The sequence below is a fragment of the Phascolarctos cinereus genome, unplaced genomic scaffold (genome assembly GCF_003287225.1).
Source record: "Phascolarctos cinereus isolate Bilbo 61053 unplaced genomic scaffold, phaCin_HiC Scaffold_726;HRSCAF=1367, whole genome shotgun sequence".
NCBI classification, from domain to species: domain Eukaryota; kingdom Metazoa; phylum Chordata; class Mammalia; order Diprotodontia; family Phascolarctidae; genus Phascolarctos; species Phascolarctos cinereus.
The window spans coordinates 354,782,817-354,804,233 of record NW_027556098.1 but is presented as its reverse complement, the minus strand read 5'-3'; the positions used below and the strand labels follow the sequence as shown (position 1 = coordinate 354,804,233).

Below are 21,417 nucleotides of genomic sequence, written 5' to 3'. Positions count from 1 at the left end.
GGTCCCAATCCTCCTTTGTTAAAGAAGAAGCTTAAAGGGAATGGAGCACTAAGGAGGGCTAGAGTGGCTAGCAAGGCTCATAGAATGGGGCTAAGAAATGGTCAGTCATTTCTGATAGTTCAACCCCTTAGCCAAGATGACTTCATTATGCCTCCTGCCAACCTTACTATGCACATGTCTTCCTCTCACCCTCAGGTCCCTCAGGTCAGAGTCCACTGTTGATAGCCTTGAGTGGGAATTACTCAGCACCCCTAACTGTCACCAGTTCAGGAAACAGTGTGTATCTGCGTTGGTCCTCTGACCATGCCTACAATCGGAAAGGCTTTAAGATTCGCTATGCTGGTAAGTATAGGGGTAAAGAGCCCAGGCCAAGAAATTAACCCTTTGGGTTTTCCCCTTGAACTCCCCTTCTTCTCATTATATATCTAGAATGGCGAGGGAGCCCCTCTGCAATAAATGAATCATCCTTATCCTCATCCTCTCCCTTGTGAAATGTGGCTTCATCACTGATGCTCTGATACTGGTCTCCCTGGTCCTGATACCCCACATCTCATATTCACAGACATTTCCTTTCCTATCCTTTTTTTTTTTCTGTCTGATATCCACAATACTTTATTTAGAAAAATACATCGGTAATTTTTAGGAATTATCTGGTAATATCTAAAGGTATTTTTTTCCACAAAGTATCTGAATTTTAAAAGGGTTCTTAAAGACAAAAACACAAATGAAATTACTCTCTGTTGGTTTTATTTCAGCCTTAGAAACTCGATATAGGAGAGATACTTCAGGGCTGGAGGGTTAAGGGAGAGGGCTTTCCCATTTCTCCTCAATAGTAATATTTCTAAGGCCAGTCTGCCTTTCAGAAGCCCTTGAATATGAGTGTGGGGTAAAAGTAGCCCAGGTAAGGACAAAGTGAGTCTGGAAGGGGGAGGCTCTCATGCATACCTGAGGGGAAAAAAATAACCAATATATGTGTAGCACTTTACATATATTACCTTATATGAGCCTCACAACATTGTGAGATAGATTCTGTAATTAGCCCCAGTTTGTTGGTTTAGAAACTGGGACTCAAGATGTTAAACCTTTGGCCACACAGTGACTAACTCTTAAGAAGTCAAATGCAAACCCAAGTCTTCCTTACTCCTTGTCCATCAGGCTTTCTACTACACTTTGCTGACTTATTTTTCTCTCTCCCTTTATCCCTCTCCAGACTTGAGAGATCTTCCACCAAAAAGAGACAGCTTGACAGCTTTGTGGCAGTGAATTCCTGATCCAGGGGCAAAAATAAAAATAAAAAAAGGCATAGACTTTCATTCATCTTCTCAAAGAATAACTTTAAATTATTTTAATTTTTATCTCTTAACACCTGCATCAAGCAGACAACTATGTGTCAGATAGTGAACCTATTTAGCAGGGACTGAGCTAATTAGTATTTAACGAATAAAAGCAACACAAATAGTTGATGGGCACATTTATGCATGTGTTACTACTAATAGTTGTGTTTTTAAGTGTGTGTCTTAAGTGCATTTGGGGTGTTGTATAGGGGATTCTTGTCAGGTACAAATTGGACTGACCAACATCTCTTCCAGTTCCTAAATTTTGCAATTTTTATTCATAAGTGAGATAGGAAATAGAACTACCATCAGGCAGGGTCAGAAAACTGGCAAGAGCATTGGGTGTTATCACCAGGAATCATTCAATATCAGAGGTGGAAGAGACTTCAGGGACTATTTAATGCAACCCCTACTTGAATCATGGATTCCCTGTACAGCCAAGTCATCCAGTCTCTGCCCCCAAACCTCCTTTGGTATGGGTAACTCAGTACCTACAAAGGCAGCCCATTCTAATTTTGGACAGTTCTGATTTTTTTCCCTTTGTTAGGCATAGTTCTGCTTTTCTGTAGCTTCCTTCTGGCACCAAGCAGAACAGGTGTCATTCCTCTTCTACATGACAGCCCTTCAGATATATGATCCTTACATCTCTCCTAATCCATCCTGATTCTGGCTCTGTCTAGGTGACTTAGACAAGGGCCAAGAGAGGAGGGAAGGAGGAGGTGGAGGACAGCATGTAATGTTTTGCCCTTTGGTCATGGCCTCTAACCAGGAGTCACAAGCTCATCATGAGTATTTCTGGGAAAAATTTTGATGGGAAAGAAACAAAAACTATGGGCTCAAGTGAGATTATTAATTTTCTGGGGATTTCACACATTCTAGTTCTCCTTACCTCCTTCCTTAGACCCATTACAAATAAGAATCCAGAGTTCACCAAAAAATCAACTTTGCAACTAACCTATTTAAATTGCTGTTTGCCCTAGGCTATTTGGGAACTGAATTAATTTGTGTTACTGAGTATAACTGTGGCTATGTCGGCATAACTAGCTTCACTGTTTGAATTGAATTGACCCATTAGTTTATTTAACTAAACTGACCGATTCTTTGACTGTACCTGATGATGAGAGACATTCATTTTCACTGGGATGCCAAGAGCCTTCTGAAGTTTTATCTGTATCCCAAAGGCCCCTTCTTTCTCTTTATCTCTTCCTTCAGCTCCCTACTGCAGTGTTCCAAGCCCTCCACTCCATGGCTCTATTCTTGGCCAGCCTATCACCCATCCTGGGGGGTCAATCCACTTTGGTTGCAATGCTGGCTATCGCCTGGTTGGACACAGCAAGGCAATATGTTCCTGGCACCCCCAGGGCTACTACATGTGGAATGAGGCCATTCCTCTCTGCCAAGGTGAGAACGAGGGACTTGGGATGACAGAATATCCTATTGTATGTTTGTCGTATTTGTTTTTTGTAACTTTTTTCATTATTTTCTGAGTACAAGAATATTCTTATCCCTGAGCAAGGCACTGTGGGAGATATCGTACCTCCAAATAATTTACAATCTTGTTGGGAAGAAAATATTGATATACAGAGAAAGGACACATCAGTGCTAAACTGTATAGAGCTCCACAAAAGAGCACTCTTACATCACCTGAGCCCCTTGACACATTAACTAAAAATGAGTTCATTTATTAGATGCTGTTTAGAAGTGTTATCACAATCCTTGTCGGGGTTGTTTGTTTCCCTTAATACACCCTACTCTCCTGTGACCCTAGGCTGCCAAAAGTACTGTTTTCTACAGCACCAGCTTTGGTATGATGCTATGAAATGATGTGAGAAATTATCAGCGTGGACTCTTTTACACTATATTTTCTTTCTCCCTCTCTAAATCTTTCATGCTCTTGTCCTTTCAAGACCTTGGAATCTTCCATTTTTTAAAATAGTATTTTTTTCCCAATTATGTATAAAGATAGTTTTCAACATTCATTTTTTAATAAGATTTTGAGTTCTAAATTTTTCTTCCTCTCTTTTTCTTTCCCCTCCCCTCTCCCCAAGACAGCAAGCTGTCTGACATAGATAAAACATGTGCAATCATGTTAAACATATTTCCAAATTAGTCATGTTGTGAAAGATCATAGACCAGACACACACTGTCATACTCATATTTTCCCCCAGGTGCCAGATAACAATTCTCCAGATTCCTAATTCCTACCGCAGAGCAGGCTCATGATTTGTAGTATCTTTACGTGGAGGTTTGTGTCAGCCTAAGCTATAGGTATCCTTGTCATGGAACCAGCATCATTCCTCATGTAACCCTTGTACCCAATGCTAAGAAGATTGTTGAAGGGCTATTAAAGGCCACAGTCTTAGTCAAAAGTGTCTTCTATTTCCCCCGAACTATTAACAGGGATATTTCTCAGATACAGCAAAATCAGTCTTAAAAGTCTAGGGATATTTTGACAGTTGACAAGAACACATCTTAAGATAATAGTATAATAGGATTTTAAACTGAATATAGATCTTAGGTACTATATAGGCATGAAAATCTTCAATCCTCTCATTTTACGAATGAAGAAACAGAGAACCTGAGTAGTCAAGTAACTACAGCTGAATAGGTGCTGGGAATTTAAAGGAAAAAAAAAACAGTTTGTATCTCAAGGAACTTATCCTCTGTTGTTAGAGGTTGGGGAGCATATAGGGATACAGCACTAACAACCGGGGAAATCAGGAAAGGATGTACATAAGAGATGACACCTGAATTGAGCCATTTAGGAAACTCTAGAGTCTGAGGTAAAGATGAGAGAACAACAATCAGAGGGGAGGGAGTCAGGAAGTGACTGATAAGGAAAATAAGGGAGAAAAAAGACTGTAAGTACCAAAGATTTCAGGAAGAAGAAAACTCATAGACCTTGAACATAAATAAAAATCAATAGGAAAAAACAGTAACAGCAAAAGGAAATATGGTCTCCAGATCTAATAAATGAGTTCAGGCATTTATGAATAAATACTGAAAAATGAGGGGAAATGATCAAACAATTGATAAGATAGAGAATCTTGTGGAATTTGAGGAGTATATGGAACCACAACATGCTATTCCTGTGATTTAAAAGAGAAATGAGAATTATAAGAGCAAAATTATATCCTTCAAAGCAAAAGAATAGAACAGAAATAGAAACAGAATAGAAAAACTTGAATCTTCAATGACAAGCCTCACCAAAGAAACAAAGGAGAGAATACTAGATTGGGAATGCAAATACACAGAAGTGAAGGACAACCTAGAAAAAGAAAAGCAAAAAACAAAGACATTAAAGGAAAATATGTTCATTATGCTAGCAAAACATACCAAACTTGGAGACAGGATGCATAGAGACAACCTAAGAATCATAGGTCTCCCAGAAGAAAATGACAGGACAAATATTATGATGAAGAAAATAATGGAAGAGAACTGCCCAGGACTTGTAAACATAGAAAATGAAATTCTAACTAAAAGAATTCATAGATAACTTCCAGAAAAAAAATTAAATTAAATTTTTTTTTAAAAAGCAAGACACGTAGTGGTTAAATTAAACAATTCACTTGAAAAGTGACAAGTTCTGCAAGCCATTAGGATAAAGAGTTTCAAATACAATGAAAAGGACATTCAAATGACACAGGACTATTTTATACTCACTAGGAAAAGGAAGAAGAAATGGAATAATGTATTCCAAAGAACAGTGGAGCTCAGAATACAACACTGTGTGACCTATCCTACATATCTAAGCTTAACCACATAACCCCAAAATAATTAAAAAATGGTTTAAAACATTTTTGGAAAGAAAACCAGAACTGAAGGGATTATTTGCCTCCTTAACACCCCAGACAACAATAATGCAGGAGGAGTGAATAAATACAGCAGGCAAGGACAGTAACAGCAACATAGTGACAGTGGGGAGACCAGTAAGAGACTTCTTTCTAAATGTACACAGGGAGTCAGTGGTGAAGTTGGAAATCTGGTAGAAGTAAAAGTGAAGAGAGGGTGTTATGGACAGAACTTGGATTCACCCTGCCTAAAGGTGAATGCTGCTTTCGTGAGACTATATTACAACATAGGAAGGTTCCTAGAAAGAGGGAGGAAGAAGAGCAGAGGGATAGAGAAGAGTGAGTTGTGCATCAGGGTTAAATGAAGAGCTAGCAAAGAGTGGAGATTATCTCTGTGGCCTCAGAAAGAGAAGAGCTTACAGAGGAGTGGGTGAGGAGGGGAGAGAAGGTTGAAAAGGGGGAGCATGGAAGGAGGCCTTACTTTAGAGGTAGGAGGAGGTTCTACTGATTAATACTCCTTTGGGTGAAGAGAAATGGTTGGTGAAGGGAGATAAGGATCTTTCACTGGATGATACCTGTGGGTCTTGGTGTTTGAGAAGTCTACTTGTTTTGGTTCATTGGAAGTCTGAAGGGCAGCTGCTGCTGGGAGGAGTTAGGAGAGCATGGATATAGGGAGGAGATTTCCAAGCTCATGTAGGGAAAAAAAAAAAGGTCAACAAGAGAGGATATAGAAGAGTGGTGGGCTGCATAGTCCAGGATATCATAGGGGAGCAATCCTATTATATGGCAGTATCATTTCTGATACCTGAAATAATTGGCATTGTTTTGAAAGTGAGGCAAAATAGAAAAAAGAAATCCATGGGACAGGCTCTCCAAGACAGTGGCAGAAAAAACAAGAGGAGAGAACTTAGAATGGATACCTTGGGAGCTTTGATTGCATGAAGAATACAGAGGAAAAAAAGACCAAATACTTATAGGACTCATGAATCAGAAAATGAGGATCTAGAGTAAACATAAAGAAAAGATAGATAGTAATGAGAGTGAGAGAAATGCTTTTTGGAAGGGCATAAAAAATCCAAAAGAATGAAAAATTAGAAAACAATGTGAAATATCTCATTGGAAAAACAACTGACCTGGAAAATAGATCCAGGAGAGAGAATTTAAAAATTATTAGACCACCTGAAAGCCATGATCAAAAAAAGAGTCTAGACATCATCTTTCAAGCAATTATCAAGGAAAACTGCCCTGAAATTCTAGAACCAGAGGCTAAAATAGAAATTGAAAGAATCCACCAATCACCTCCTGAATGAGATCCCAAAAAGAAAACTTGCAGGAGTATCATAGCCAAATTCCCAAGTTCCCAGGTCAAGGAGAAAATATTGCAAATAGCCAGCCAGAAAGAAATAATTCAAATATTGTGGAAATACAATCAGAATAACAAAAGATTTAGCAGTTTCTACATGACAGGATTGGAGGGCTTGGAATATGATATTCTGGAGTTCAAAGGTGCTAGAATTAAAACCGGGAATTAACTACCTGGCAAAATTGAGTGTAATCAATGAGGGAAAAAATGATATTCAGTGACATAGAGGAATTTAATAAATTCTTGAGAAGCCAGAGCTAAATAGAAAAACTGACTTTCAAATACAAAGAGAATCATGAAAAGGTAAACAGGAAAGAGAAATCATAATGGACTTATTAAAGTTGAATTGTTTACATTCCTACATGAAAAGATGATATTTGTAACTCATGAGACCTTTCTCATTATTAGGGTAGTTGGAGGGAATATATATAGACAGAGGGCACAGGGTGAGTTGAATATGACGAGATAATATTTAAAAAATAAAATTAAGGGGTGAGAGAGGAATGTACTGAGAGAAGGAGAAAGGGAGGGGTAGAATGGAGTAAATTATCTCACATAAAAGAGGCAAGAAAAAACTTTTACAGTGGAAGGGAAGAGGGGAGGAGGTGAGAGGGAACAAGTGAACCTTACTCTCATAGGATTTGGTTTAAGGAGGGAATAGCATTCATACTGAACTGGGTATGGAAATCTATCTTACCCTATAGAAAAATAGGGTAAAGGGGATAAGAGGGGAGGATGATAGAAGGAAGAGCAGATTGTGGGAGGGGATAATCAGAAGCAAACACTTTTTTTTTTTAGGTTAGCTCATAGGGCTTATGGATTTTATTTTTTTTTAACTTAATCCCTTTATTTTATTTTTTTTTCCATATGCTTTTGAGTTGAAAATTTTTTCTCCCTTTTTCTCCCCCCCACCCTCCCCAAGACAGCGCACAATCTGACATAGGCTTTACATTTACATACCCATTAAATATATTTTCACATTAGTGAAGTTGTAAGTAAAAATTAAAACCAATAGGAGGAACCATCAGAAAGATGAAACAAAATTCAACTTAAGGTAAAAATAAGTGAGAGCGATTCGACTTCCATAGTTCTTTCTTTGGATGTGGATGGCATTTTCCATCCTGAGGCCTCTGGAGATGTCTTAGATCCTCGTAATGCTGAGAAGGGTTCAGTTTAACATTCTTAGTCATTGCATAACGTGGCTGCTATTGTCTACAAAGTCCTCTGGGTTCTGCTCACTTCACTCAGCATCAGACCATATAGTCTTCCCAGGTTTTTCTGAAGTCAGCCTGTTCATCATTTCTTATAGAACAATAGTATTCCATTACATTCATATACCACAACTTGCTCAGCCATTCCCCAGTGGATGGGCATCCTCTCAATTTCCAATTCTTTGCCACCACAAAAAGAGCTGCTATGAATATATTTGTACATGTGGGTCCTTTTCCCATTTGTTTGATCTCTTTGGGATATAGCCCTAGGAGTGAGAAGCAAACACTTTTGAGGAGGGACAGGGCCAAAAGAGAGAATGGAGTAAATGGAGGGCAAGATAGGATGAAGGAATATATAGTTAGTCTTTCACAACATGGCCACTGTGGAAGTGTTTTGCATGACTATACATACATAACCTATATCAAATTGATTGCCTTCTTAATGAGGATGGGTGGGGAGGGAGGAAAGGAGAGAATTTGAAGCTCGAAGTTTTAAAAACAATTGTTAAAAATTGTTTCTATATGCAACTGGGAATAAGATACACAGACAATGAGATATAGAAATCTGTCTTACCTTACAGGAAAATAGAGGATGGGGGGGGTGAAAGAAGGGAGGGCATATTGGTAGAAGGGGTAATTGCATTCCATCTTGGGGGAGAGGAAAGATGGGGAGAAAATTTGGAACTCAAAATCTCATGGAAGTAAATGTTGAAAACTAAAAATAAATAAATTTTTTAAAAATAAAGAATTAAAATCCAGAAAAAAACAAAAACTAAGGAACAGGACTAGCTGAAGTGGAGGAAAGGAAGGAAGAATCTATTTGAATGAAGGGAAATAAGAGGGAGGAGAAATATATAACCAGATAAAATCAGGAGAGGAAAAGGAACTAATAGAAAAAAAAAAGCCTAATGGAAAGAGGTATCAAATGAAAAGAAGGGATCAGGAATGAGGAGAAGAGAGCCAGTTGGAACAGGGCCACTTTAAAAAAAGATTAAAATAAAGTAACTGAAGGAACATAATAGTGTGTTTACAGCAGAAGAGGGAACTTGAAACTGAAAAGCTTCTATACAGACAATATTAATGCACCTAGGATAAGAAGGAAAGTGATTGAATGGGGAAAAAAAATCTTTGTATCATATTTCTATGATAAGGGTTTGGTATCCTAGACATATAAACAATTAATAAAAATATATAAGATAATAGCCATTCTATAGTAGAGAAATGATTGAATGATATGAATAAACAGTTCTCTTTTTCTTTTTTTTGGTTTTTTTTTTTTTGGCTAGGCAATGGGATTAAGTGACTTGCCCAGAGTCACACAGCTAGTAAGTGTTGTGTCTGAGTCCGGATTTGAACTCAGGTCCTCCTGAATCCAGGGCCAGTGCTCTCTCCACTGCACCACCTAGCTGCCCCCTAAACAGTTCTCAAAATAACTGCAAAGTATTCACAACCTCATGAAAGAATGATCAAAATCACTAATAATAAGACATGCAAATAAAAACAACCCTGTGATTTCACTTCACACTCTCACAATTGGGAAAAATGGCAACGGCCAACGTTGAACAGGTTGTGGGATGATAGGCACACCAGTACATTATTGGTGAAACTGTGAAGTAGTACAAGCATTTTGGAAAGTAATTGAGAATTATGCAAATAAAATGACTAAAATGTCAGCACCCTTTGAACCAGAACCTTTATTACTTTATTAAGGTGTGAGAGAGGAATGTACTGAGAGAAGGAGAGGAAGCCAACTGATAAGAAAAGTTCCATATATATACATACATATATATATATATATATATATATATATATATATATATATATATATGTATATATATATATATATGTGTGTGTGTGTGTGTGTATATATATACACACACACACATATGTATATATATACACATACATATATATATATATATGTATGTGTATCAGCATTTTTGTGATAACTAAAATTAGAAACATAATAAGTGCTCATTGGTTGGGGAATGGCTAAACAAATTATGGTACATGAATGTAATAGAATATTACTGTACTGTGATAAATATGTGATGAATATAGAGAAGCATGAAAAAAAATTATGTGAACTGATACAAAATGAACTAAGCAGGGGCAAGAAAACAACATATGCAGTAACTATGACAGTGTAAATGGAAAGAATAACAACACAACAAAAAGACAAAGGTTATATAACAAAATTTAAAAATCAAGTGGGACTCAAATGAAGAGATGAGAAGACACCCCCAGCCTAACCCTTTTGTAAGGTGGGAAGTCTCTAGCTGCTACCCATCACCAGCACTTTCAGACTTTTTCGATGTATCTGTCAGTTGTACTGTTTTTCTTTTTCTCTCCAAAAATTACTATTTGTCATATGGAATGGCTCTCTAGGAGGGAATGTGGAGGAGAAGGATACATGGGGTAGCATGGTGATATAGGAAACAGAAAATATCAGTAAGGATAGAAATGCATACAGAAATTTAGTTGGAATGAGATTATGAAGAACTACATATACCAGCTAGAGGAGTTTGCATATTATCCTAAAGATAACAATTGGGGAGGCACTGAAGAATTTTGAACAGGGGAATGATATGGTAAGAGCTATGCCTTAGGAAGATTTTTTGGAAGCTATTTATACGATGAATTGGAGAAGGAAGTCACTGGAAATAGAAAGATAAAGTAGAAGGCATATACAGTAGTCCAGATAAGATCAGGATGACCTGGGATAGTGATAGTATAAGTATAGAAAAGGAGATGAATGTAAGAGATATTGTAGTGGCAGAACAGGTAGGACTTGGTAACTGATTGGTTATAGGGAATGAGAGAAAGAGAAGAGTCAGTGATGTCTGAAGTTAAAAATAAGAGTTACTGGCATTTTCTACCAACAGAAATGGGAAAATTTGGAGGAAGACCAGGATGGTATTGGGGAGGAGATGAATTTCTGTTTTGGATGTATTAAGTTTGAGGTATTAATGGGTGATATAGGAAATGTTGATAGCTCATTTGGATGGTGTCTTCTAGCAAACAATTGATGATGTAGGACTTCATTTCACGGAACAAATAAGGGATAGAAAAATCAATTTGGAGCCAGTAGCAGTCCTTAACAGCAGGTATGGATCTTAATTTAGCAAAAGACTCATAGACCAGAATTATATAAAGTGATATGTACTTATTACAGTGTATTTTAATAATCACAAGGAAACCTGAAGGCCTAAAATGAAACACCGGGGAGCAAGTCATGGGCAAAGATAGTATACTCAAGAACCTCAAGTTCAATGGGCTTAAAGTCATAGCAGGAGGAAGAAGGGGAAATTAGCAGTTATCCTTCAGAAGGGCCACCCTTTACAAAGGTCTCCCATATCTGAAATGCACTGCCTCATAAAATCCCTAGTTTTCCTCCTGGTTCAACCCAAATGTTGCCTGTATAGAAAGCATATCCTGTTCTCCATTTGCTAGTTCTCCCTGTCACAGGAATGACTTCATCTCTGTTTATCTGTACATACTGTTTGTCTCAGTATAATGTGTGTTTCAGAACCAGGGTGATTTCACTTTTTGTCCGTGTACTAACAATGCCTACTAAAGTGTTTTGCACTTGTAGGCACTTATTAGATATTTACTAAATCAGTGATTAAAGCATATTGCCAATTAAGCCAGAGTAATGAGTTAAATCTTTTTATGAACCATTTAGCTTTTCTGTATAGCACAGTTGCAGATTCCTTGTGGCTCTTCATCCTGTAAATGTCCTTTCTTAGTTCTATTTCAAGAAAATAAGCATTTATTAAGTACTTTCTATGTACCAGTCACTATACTGTTCACTTGGGATTCAGACAAAAATAATGTCTTGCCTGCCTTCAAGGAGCTTCTGTTGTGTTGGAGGAAACAATAGGACATAGATAAATAGATATAAAATATATAAAAGGGAAGTGTAAACTAATTTCGCGGTGGTGTTATGGATAGACACTGCCAACTAAAAGAGCAGTAGAAGTGCTTGTAGTTGAACTTGGCCTTAAAAGGAAATAGAGGGATTCCTAGATGATGTGGGTGTGAGAAGGGGAAACATTCCAAGCATGGGGAAGAATCTGTGAGAAGGTATGGAGGTGGGAGATAGAAAGTCATAAACACGGAACAGCAAATAGACCAGTTTGTCTGCAACACTGAGTGAAGGGAAATAAAGTAAAGTCGAGCCAGAAAGATAAATTGGAACTAGATTGTGAAGGGCTTTAAATACCATATGTAGGTTAGGGGATAAATGATGATCCAGAAAGGAAGTCTGAGACAGAGAAATCACAGAGAAGGTGGACCAGGAGAGAACATTGTGTTACAAATCAGGGAGGAAAGAATATCTAGAAAAAGGAGACAGTCAATGGTGTTGATTGCTACAGAAAGGGAAAGAAGGAAGAAGAATAAGAAAAAGCCATTAGATTTAGAAATTCAGAGTTCATAGGTGAAGACTACTGTCTGAACGATGCAACTTCCCCATATCTACTCCAGCAAAACCCTGAGGTTCACACCAAACCAAATAAGATTTTTAAAAATGCAGTAAGAAACTATAGTGACTTCTGCCCTAGAAGTGCAAAAAAGCAGCCAGAAGCCCAGAGGCAATAGTAAAGGGTACGCTCTGTATCTTCCAGTTCCTGCATCTTCAGTGGAACCAGAAAAAAAGACATGTACCCTGCAAAGTTATGTGTTATAATGTCCTTATACTCAGACCAAGATAACTCAAGGAGAGGAGTTCTAAGGTCCCTAAAACTCTGTCCTGAGACTCCTTAAAGATTCAGGCTCCGAACCCCAAAGATCCAAGAGAGCTAAATACCAAGAAGAGGAGGTCATTACAAGAACTCAGGAGACAAAGAGTAAGAACAAAAACAAACCAGGCCAACTAACATCCAAAAGTGTGATGGAGATGGAACCTGGCTGTGACACAAAGTCCCAGTTCAAAAACTAAAGCTGGGGAGCTGAGAAGAAAGTTTAAAGAAAAGAAAAACCAACACTATCCAATATAAAAAATTACTCCAGGTATAACTCTATGGCAACTATAAGTTGAGATTCGAAGGAAAAAAATCAGTTTTTTGCAGGAACTACATGAATATCTAGACAAAACAAGTCAAGAGATAAAATATGAAATAAAAACTCAGGAGGAAAAAAAATTGAAAGAGAATAAGTAGCTTAGAAGAGAAAGTGGTAAACCTTAGCCAAGAAATGGAATCCATGAAAATTAGAATAGACCAAACAGAATTCAATGATTTTATGAGGCAGCAAAAAAAATTAGAACAAAATCAAAAGATTGAAAAAATAGAGGAAATATAAGCTGTCAGATGTTAAAAACGACTGGCGCTGGAAACAGGTCAAAGAGAGATTATTTAAGAGTCATGGACTCCCAGAAAATCGTGAGTTAAAAAAAAAGCCTGGACCCTATCAGAAATGAATCTAATAAAAATAATCAGAATTTAAAATTGTTAGAAACAGAGAGCAAAGTAAAGATAGAATCCACAAATCATTGCCTGAAAGAAACCCAAAAAGCAAAAGACCCAGGACTATCATAGCCAAACAGTTATAGGGCCGAGGAACTATAGTCAAGATCATACAAGACCTGAAAGCTTCTACTAAAGACAAGAGGAAAAGCCCCAGAAATGTCGCCAACCTTGAGAGCTACCACATCAAAGAAAAAATACTGAAGACCTCCAGAAAGAATCAATTCAGGTGCCAAGGGGCTTCAATGAGTATCATACATCAACTGTGGTAACATTTACTAAAAAATGGGAAAAGATATTGGAATACAGTATTCTAAAAGGCAAAAATATAGGCTTACAACCAAGAATAACTCTTCACAGAGCCAAGTATAATCCTATAGGGGAAAAAGTGGATCTTTAGTGGAATAAAGGACTTGCAAGCATTTCTGATGAAAAGACCTGAAATAAATATAGGAATTTTGAAATACAAATACGAGAGTCCAGAGAAACCTAGAAAGTTAAACTTATTTTGTGCAATTGAAAGGAACTGTATTAATGATATGATGCTAACATTCTAACAGGGAGAAGAAAGAAGTATTCCTTAAGAATATTAATGTCTTCAAAGGTTATTAAGGTAGTTAAGTTAAATAAAAAACACTGATCCTGGGGGTATAAAGGTTCTGTTCTGAGGGTTTGAAAAGGTGAAAGGAAAGAGAGTTATTAAGTGAAATATACTAGCGAAGGAAAGATGAAGGCTGTAGAACTCACTATTCTCACAATTGGGAACATGTGAAGAATAAATAGGCATGCAGAAGGGGTGTGGAGAATGACTATTAGATGAAATAACTTTTGTCTCGAAGAAGGGTTGAATACACACGCACACATACACACACATAAACACACATGTGGGTGCAAAACCAGTTGGGTATAAAAATGCATCAAATTCAACAGGGAACAATTGAACATGGGAATAGGGGTTAACAAGGAGGATAATTCTAAAGAAGAAATAGTCACAAGCAAAACAAACTTCCTGACCCTGAGTGGAATATTAGAAGAAAATAACTAGAATCTAAAGAGTTCCTTAAATTGTCTCTTAGACAGCTGGAGAATTGGCTGAACAAACTGTTGTATGTGAATATAAAATGTAATGGTATATTATCATGCTGGCCGTAAGAAATGACTCAAATGATGATGTAAGAGAATTCTGTGTAGTTTGAATTGGTACAAATTGAAGTGAGCAGAACTGGGACAGTTTATGCAAGGAAAACAATATTATAAAGAAAAACAATTTGAAAATCTTAAGAACTCTGAGCAAGGCAGTGACTAGCCATGTTTCCAGAACACTTATGATGAAGCATTTTACTTACCTTCTAATAAAGAGGTGATAGAAACAAGGTTCAGGGATGTACTTTTTGGACATGGTCACTGTTTGGGTTTGCTTTGCTTGACTATGTTTATTTGTCATGAGAGGGTTTTTTTTTTCTTTCCTTTCTCTAGGTTAACTGGGGTAGTGGCAGAGGGTGTGTGTTGGGGGAGAATAGCAATAATGATTATCCCCTAATAAACAGGACCATTATAACATTTTTTTTTAAATGCACAGAAGAGAAATGAAGGAATCACAGACAAAGAGGACAGTAGGACAGCTTTGAAATTTTTAAATAAATGGTATGAATTGCTCTGTTGATGAAAATACTCCTTTTGGAGAGTGTATTAAGTTTAGAATTTTTTAAAAAGAAAAAGATCTTTGGTAACCTTCAAGTTGAGCAATTAGGTTAAAAGGCATGTTAAAAGAAATGAAAGAAGGAGCAACAAGTATAGAAAACTTTTTTCTAAGAGTTTGGCTTTGAAAGGGAGCAGAGATGGAATGATAGCTCGAGAAAATGATAGAATCAAGGAAGCATGTTTGTGTGTGTGTGCGCACATGCATGCATGTGTATTTAAGATAAGGGTGATCTGAGCACATTTGTAGGCATCAAGGAAATGCCTGTAAGGATTTAATGGATAAAGACCTCAAAGATGAAACACAAATAGAATATCACCAAATGGGAAAGTAGACCAGAGGGACCCCTTTACTCTTCTTTTACCTCAGTTTATCCCAGTACGGTTGCTCATTGTTAGATTTAAGAAATACAAACAGCAAATGAACATTGTTAAATCACTCTTTTTTAAAATCTTAAGTGACCTTTCCTATTCTTACCTAGTTGTCTTACCAGCGCTGCCTGGGTGAAGAAGGTCTGGGAAGACCTTGCATTCTTTCCAGCAGATACAAATAGTCTGCTATACTTCCAAAAACTTAAAACAAGAACCTCATCCACTACTTCCCCCTCACTTGCTTTGTTTCCTTTCCCACACAAATAAGCGGTATGAGTTTAGCATACCAGAAACATCTACTTTACAGTGATTACATTTCACGGAACCATATCTAGAAATGAAGGTAGGGTCTGAGACATAACTCTCATAATATCTGTTCTAGTAATTGACACTTTGTTGACCTGCTTTCAGAGCATTTAAAATATAATGGGGGGAAAATCAGTTTTAAAAAGTGAACAGGCCTTTAGTAGGGACCTTAAAATGCATCTTCCAAATGGCTTTGTCTAGAGCAAGCCTTCTTAAATTTTTTGCAATTCAGTAGTTTTTTGTTGGCATTGCATGGACTGAGGTCATGCACGATATAAAGTGCATGTATTTGTGTTCTGAACCAAGGCTGAAGTGAAGTTTTTCCATGCAATAGATTCATTATGCATCTGATTTTTAATTAATTTTTGGCCATTTGTGCATTCAAAAACCTTTTACCATTGTCAAATTTTTCACGACTTATATGGGGTTGCAATCTACAGTTTAAGAAATGCTCTCTAGAGAACTTACTTTATTCTGAAATCACCTCATAAAGGGGAACATGGAGATTTGGCCCTTAATTATGTAATGCATAATGTTGGATAGAGCAGAAAATATAGAATGACAATCAGTGGTGACTTTCTGAACAACGAGGCTGTTAGGTGTAAGTGTCACATTTTTGATACAGAAAATGCATGGTTTCAGAGGAGGGAGAGATTGAAGTTGTTAGGAAGGACTAAGGGAGAAGGTGGGGCCTTAAGCTTTTCCACCTCCATATCTTGCTCACATTGTTCTTTATGTCTAGATTGCATTGTTCATCACCTTCTGTTGAAATTTTGCCTGTATATCGAGATGAGATTTAATACCACTTCTTTCTGTGCAACCTGATGTCCTCTTCTTCTTTAGTTAGACATGACCTTTCTTTTTCAGGCACGGCATAATACCTTGTGCTATTTTATGTACTTATTATGTCCTGCTTTGTATGTGTGTGTGTGTGTGTGTTTTTCCCTATACTAGTTGTTTAAGGACAGGAATTGTGTTATATTTAATTTTTATGTCTTCCCCAGTACCTAGTACAAGTGTTCTTCCTGCCTAGTGTAGGCACTTAATGTTTATTGAATGGTGAAGTGAATGAATAGATTTTTTTTGAGCAGGTCTTTGCCTTATTTGTCTTGATACTATTTTTGAACTCTGAAGGCTACATTATCCCTAAATTCCAGTAGGGCCTCAGAGTAACACTTGCCACCTATCTTTCTACCCAAAGGCAGCAGGACAGCCCTACCTCTCCTTCAGTCTAGAGCAGTGATGTCAAATTCAAATAAAAATGGGGGCCACTCACTGGTAGATAAGGATCCCCATGGGCAGCATGTTGACTTAGAAAACCACATAGTAACATTATCTGTCTGCTGTTGTATTTTTCTTCATTTTAATATTTAATATTTCCCGGTTACATTTTAATATGGATCTGGGCACAATGAGGAGTGTTGTGGGCCGCAGGTGGCCTATGGCCTGCATGTTTGACACCTCCAGTCTAGAGGATGCATACCTGACTTACTGGTATGATCTGGGAAGGTAAAGCAGAGACACCCTTAGGGACTAAACCTGGCAGCAACACAGCAGCTTCTCTTTTCCTCTCTTGGCCAGCCCTCTCCTGTGGAATTCCTAAGTCTCCCAAGAATGGAATTGTGTTTGGCAAGGAATATACAGTAGGGACCAAGGCTATGTACAGCTGTAATAAAGGCTTTCGCCTGCACCTGCCGCCTAACACAGATGCAACTGCCGAGTGCCTAGAGACTGGAGTGTGGAGCAATGACAACATCCCCCCGCAGTGTGTGGGTGAGTGAGTAAGTCTCTTAAGTGTCTAAGAACTCTGGGGAGATATACAGAAAGAAAGTGTTGGGTATGTGAGGGAAGGCACATAGAGATAATGTGGAAAGGTCTCCTTGGAAGCAGTGGGTTTTAAGCCACATTGTTAATGATGGAAGTAACGTAGATAGGGTGGAAAGGAGAAGTAGAATGTACCTTCCAGTTGAAATAATAGCCTAAGCAAAGGCCTGGTTATGGATACATCTATAGGAAGGTTATCAACCTGAGTTCCTAATAAAAAGATATATATGGGAGCTAAGAGGGAATGATTTTCTAGAGTGATCCCAAAGCTGTCTATAAAGAGAAGTCACTTCTCCAGATTTGTAGAGTGAATTCCTGGCAGAAAGGGGAAGGGAACCTAGCCTCCTAATTTCCAGTCAGGATCTTTCATCACATAGATGCCCTGTGTTTTCTCTTTTACTTGGGGCTATACAGCCGTGAGCTGCCCAGACGTCAGCAGCATCAGCGTGGAACACGGACGGTGGCGACTGACCCATGAGACCCAGTACCAGTTCAGCGCAGAGCTGATGTTGATCTGTGACCCTGGCTACTACTACACTGGCCAGAGAGTGATCCGCTGTCAGGCTGATGGCAAGTGGAGTCTGGGTGATTCGATGCCCACGTGTCAGAGTAAGCCTGAGGTTGGGGTTGAGGGGGAAAGAAAAGTAAGGGGAAGAGATGTTAGTCAATAAACATTTATTAAGCATCTATTATGTACCAGGTACTGTGCTAAGCACTGGGGATACAAAAAGAGATAAAAGACAGTCCCTGCCCTTAAGTAGCTCAAATCTAACTGGGGAGCCAACAAGCAAACAAATATATACAGACAAGTTGGATAAATAGGAAATACAACACTGTACTCCCACTGGCAACTAAGAATCTGCCTTGGTAGAGACCAGGGAGGTCACTATTGACCATGGCTGCTGTTTCATGGCCTCAGGATTGGGAAAGGGACTATTGGCTCTGAATGAAATCTCTTAGTTATTGAATAATATGTCTCTTGGTTTTAGTTAATGCTCTTTTTTTTAGTATATATCCTCATCCATTTCATATACCTCTAGGATAAGGAGAGGAAGTAATATAACCCCTTGAGGAGAGGGGTGGGTAATTACACAGCTGCCTCAGTTGTTTTATGGTAGAAGAGAAGCATGAAGCATAACTTAAATATGTAGAGTATGGGGTCCCACAATAATGGGATGGTTTCATGCCTTTTAAAAATATTTTTTTTATTCTGAACTTAAGAAATAAAACAAGCATTTCCATAACAGAATAGAAAAGAAAAAAGATGATTATAATTTACCAGTCATAGAACTGACAGGATATCAGGAGCCCTAAGTCTCAGAATGGAGAAGAAAAAGTCAAAGTAGACAGGGAGTTAATATAAGAATGAAAGTGAAGACAAACAGGGAGTTGGAGAAATTTTAACAGCCATATTAGTGGCCAAGAGAACAGCGAGAGAGTGGATAGAGGTCCCCCAAGGCCTTGTGGGAAATGACAAAGGAGATAAAAGATAGATTCTCCAAGCATTAGGGGCCCACCCTGATCTCCCAGTCCCTATCCTGAGAAAGCAGTGAGGCAGGAAAGACCAGCAGAAATGTTTCCTGACTTATTATCTTCCTCTCTCTTTCTTATTTGCTTGAAGGACACGAGTTGAGAAGGGGGCAATAATTTGGATGGGAGAAAATTGAATGATTTGAACTATGTAAGAGAAAATGATATGAGGTCTTCCTGACTGCTTTAGGCCAAATGTATCTAGTCTTTATGGGTGTAAAGCAATATAAGTTTGGAGTTGTTTTTTTTTGTTTGTTTGTTTGTTTTTTGTTGTTGTTTTGTTTTATTTTGGTTTTCCCACAGTGGTCATGACTTTCAAGTCCACTGACAACTTGAAAGTTTTCTGTGCCTCATTTCAACAATTCCATCTCTTTAAGCTCTTTTGGCACTTTTTTTTTTCAGTCATCTCCTGTGGAGACCTCCCAACACCCCCAAATGGACATCGGATCGGAACACTCTCTGTCTATGGTGCAACAGCTATTTTCTCCTGCAATTCAGGCTATACACTGGTGGGCTCTCGGGTGCGGGAGTGTATGGCCAACGGCCTCTGGAGTAGTTCTGAAGTCCGTTGTCTTGGTGAGTAACCTCCCCACTTTGAAGGCAGAAGGACTGCTCTTACTTCCCCTTTACTTTCTGAAGGCTGCAAAGCAGAGTTGATTGAGTGCTACAGTTGGGGTCAGGAAGACCTGGATCCTGAATCCATCTCTCCTGCAGGTCTGTGTGTAGCTATGGGCAAGTCAACTCTTTGAGCTTCATTCTCATTCATAGAGTGGAGATAATAAGACCTATAGTCCATATCTCACATGATTGTTGTAAAAATCAAATGAAATAATATATTTAAAATGCTTTGCAAATCTCCAAATGCTATATAAATGTCAAGGGTGTAGAGCAGAGATGTCACACTAGTGACACACTAGCAGTCTCTAAGCAGCCCACAAAACTACTCAGTTCTATGTGAACTAGACTAAAATGTAATTGGGAAATGTTTTAACAAAATAAATAAAAATACAATACAATATAGATAATGTTAATTTGTGGTTTTCTAAGCCTGCAGGGATCTACTTCTACTTGAGTTTGACACTACTAGTGTAGAGGAACTCTGCAAAATAGTTTGTGCCCCAGGCTAGAGGAACTCTTAATGTATACTGATTCTACAGTGAAATGATTCCTTTTTATTATTGATGGGAATTATATGTGTCTGTTATGTCCTTTTTATATGTCCTTTTTGAGGAGTCCTTTTGAATGTTCTTTTAAGGAGCTTTTTATGAACATTTCCCTGGGCTTGGGAGAGATAAAGAGAAAGGAATGGATGGGAGGTCAGCAGCAGCAGCAGGGTGAGAATACAGATAATGTGGTTAATGGGATTTGGCATATGTTAGCCTTCCCCATTCTTGCTAGTATTAACTAAGGACTACTGGAAGCCTGGACTCCAGAAAGTTGTGGGAAGCACAGATGAGCCACCAAAAATGAATTAAAAAGGAATCAGAAATATGGTAGATGCACAATCAGGAATAATACACATGAATCTTCATATTAGCCACATTGGTGTCTTTTTATAGAACAGTCTGTCGCAGGTGAAGCATGCCCTTTGACAGGACAGGACTAAATGGGAGGTAGTTGGAAATGGGTCTCTGCTGCAAAATTAAGATTATCTTACATCTAGATGTAAGATATCATTATTGTATTACACCTTCTGTGTCATAGTCATAGGTAATGTAGTCTTGAAAATCCAAAATTTTACCTTGGGTGTCTTAAGAGAAAGAAAGGGAGTGTCTAGACTGGCAAGATTAGAGCAGTCTCGGGGGAATAAGCTCCCTCTGGACAAGTGGGGATTAATAATAATAGTAGCAGTAATAACAATAGCTGGCATCTATACAGAGTGCATACTGTGTGCCAGGCACTGTGCTAAGTGCTTTACAAATGTTATTTCATTTGATCTTCACAGCAGCCTTGGTAGGTAGGTGCTATTATTATCCCTATTTCACAGATGAAGAAACTGAGGCAAATAGAGGTTAAATGACATACCCAAGGTCACATAGCTAGCAAATGTCTGAGCCTGGATTTGAACTCAGTTCTTCCTGATTCCAGGCCAGGACTTTTTCCACTGTGCCTTCTAGCTCTCTAGATAGCTACAGAGAGACAAGCAGGCTCATCACCAGGGTGGCCACAGGATGAAGAATATTTTGGCCAGAATTCTTGAAGACCATCTAATAGATTATAAAAGGGTTGTAATCTGTGTTGGTGGAGTGAATACTCACACTAAGGTAATTACAGAGCCTTGAAAAATTCAAAGCCAAATGTATACATCCTAGTGAAGGAGAGATTATCGTGGGGTAAGGTTTCCTAGATAAGGTGTGTTTTAGAGTAACGTTTTGAAATAAGTGAGACACAGGTAGTGGCTGGGAGAAGAGGAGCTGCTAATTACCATATAGGTAAGGACATGAGCCAGGTGGTACAGAAGGGAGTCTGGTGCACACAACGTGGGCACTGTGTTTAGATAGACAGGAGGTCTCACTTCAG

At 38.2% G+C, this 21,417-nt stretch overlaps 1 protein-coding gene across 1 annotated transcript in view; it reads left to right on the top strand.

The window, feature by feature from the left end:
• Positions 1-21,417, top strand: part of CSMD2 (CUB and Sushi multiple domains 2) — a 974,125-nt gene that overhangs the window by 891,872 nt on the left and 60,836 nt on the right. The window contains 5 exon segments of the mRNA XM_078157010.1: positions 196-342; positions 2,547-2,735; positions 17,125-17,316; positions 17,782-17,976; positions 19,300-19,473. Of these exon segments, the coding sequence (XP_078013136.1) occupies positions 196-342; positions 2,547-2,735; positions 17,125-17,316; positions 17,782-17,976; positions 19,300-19,473 (897 nt within the window).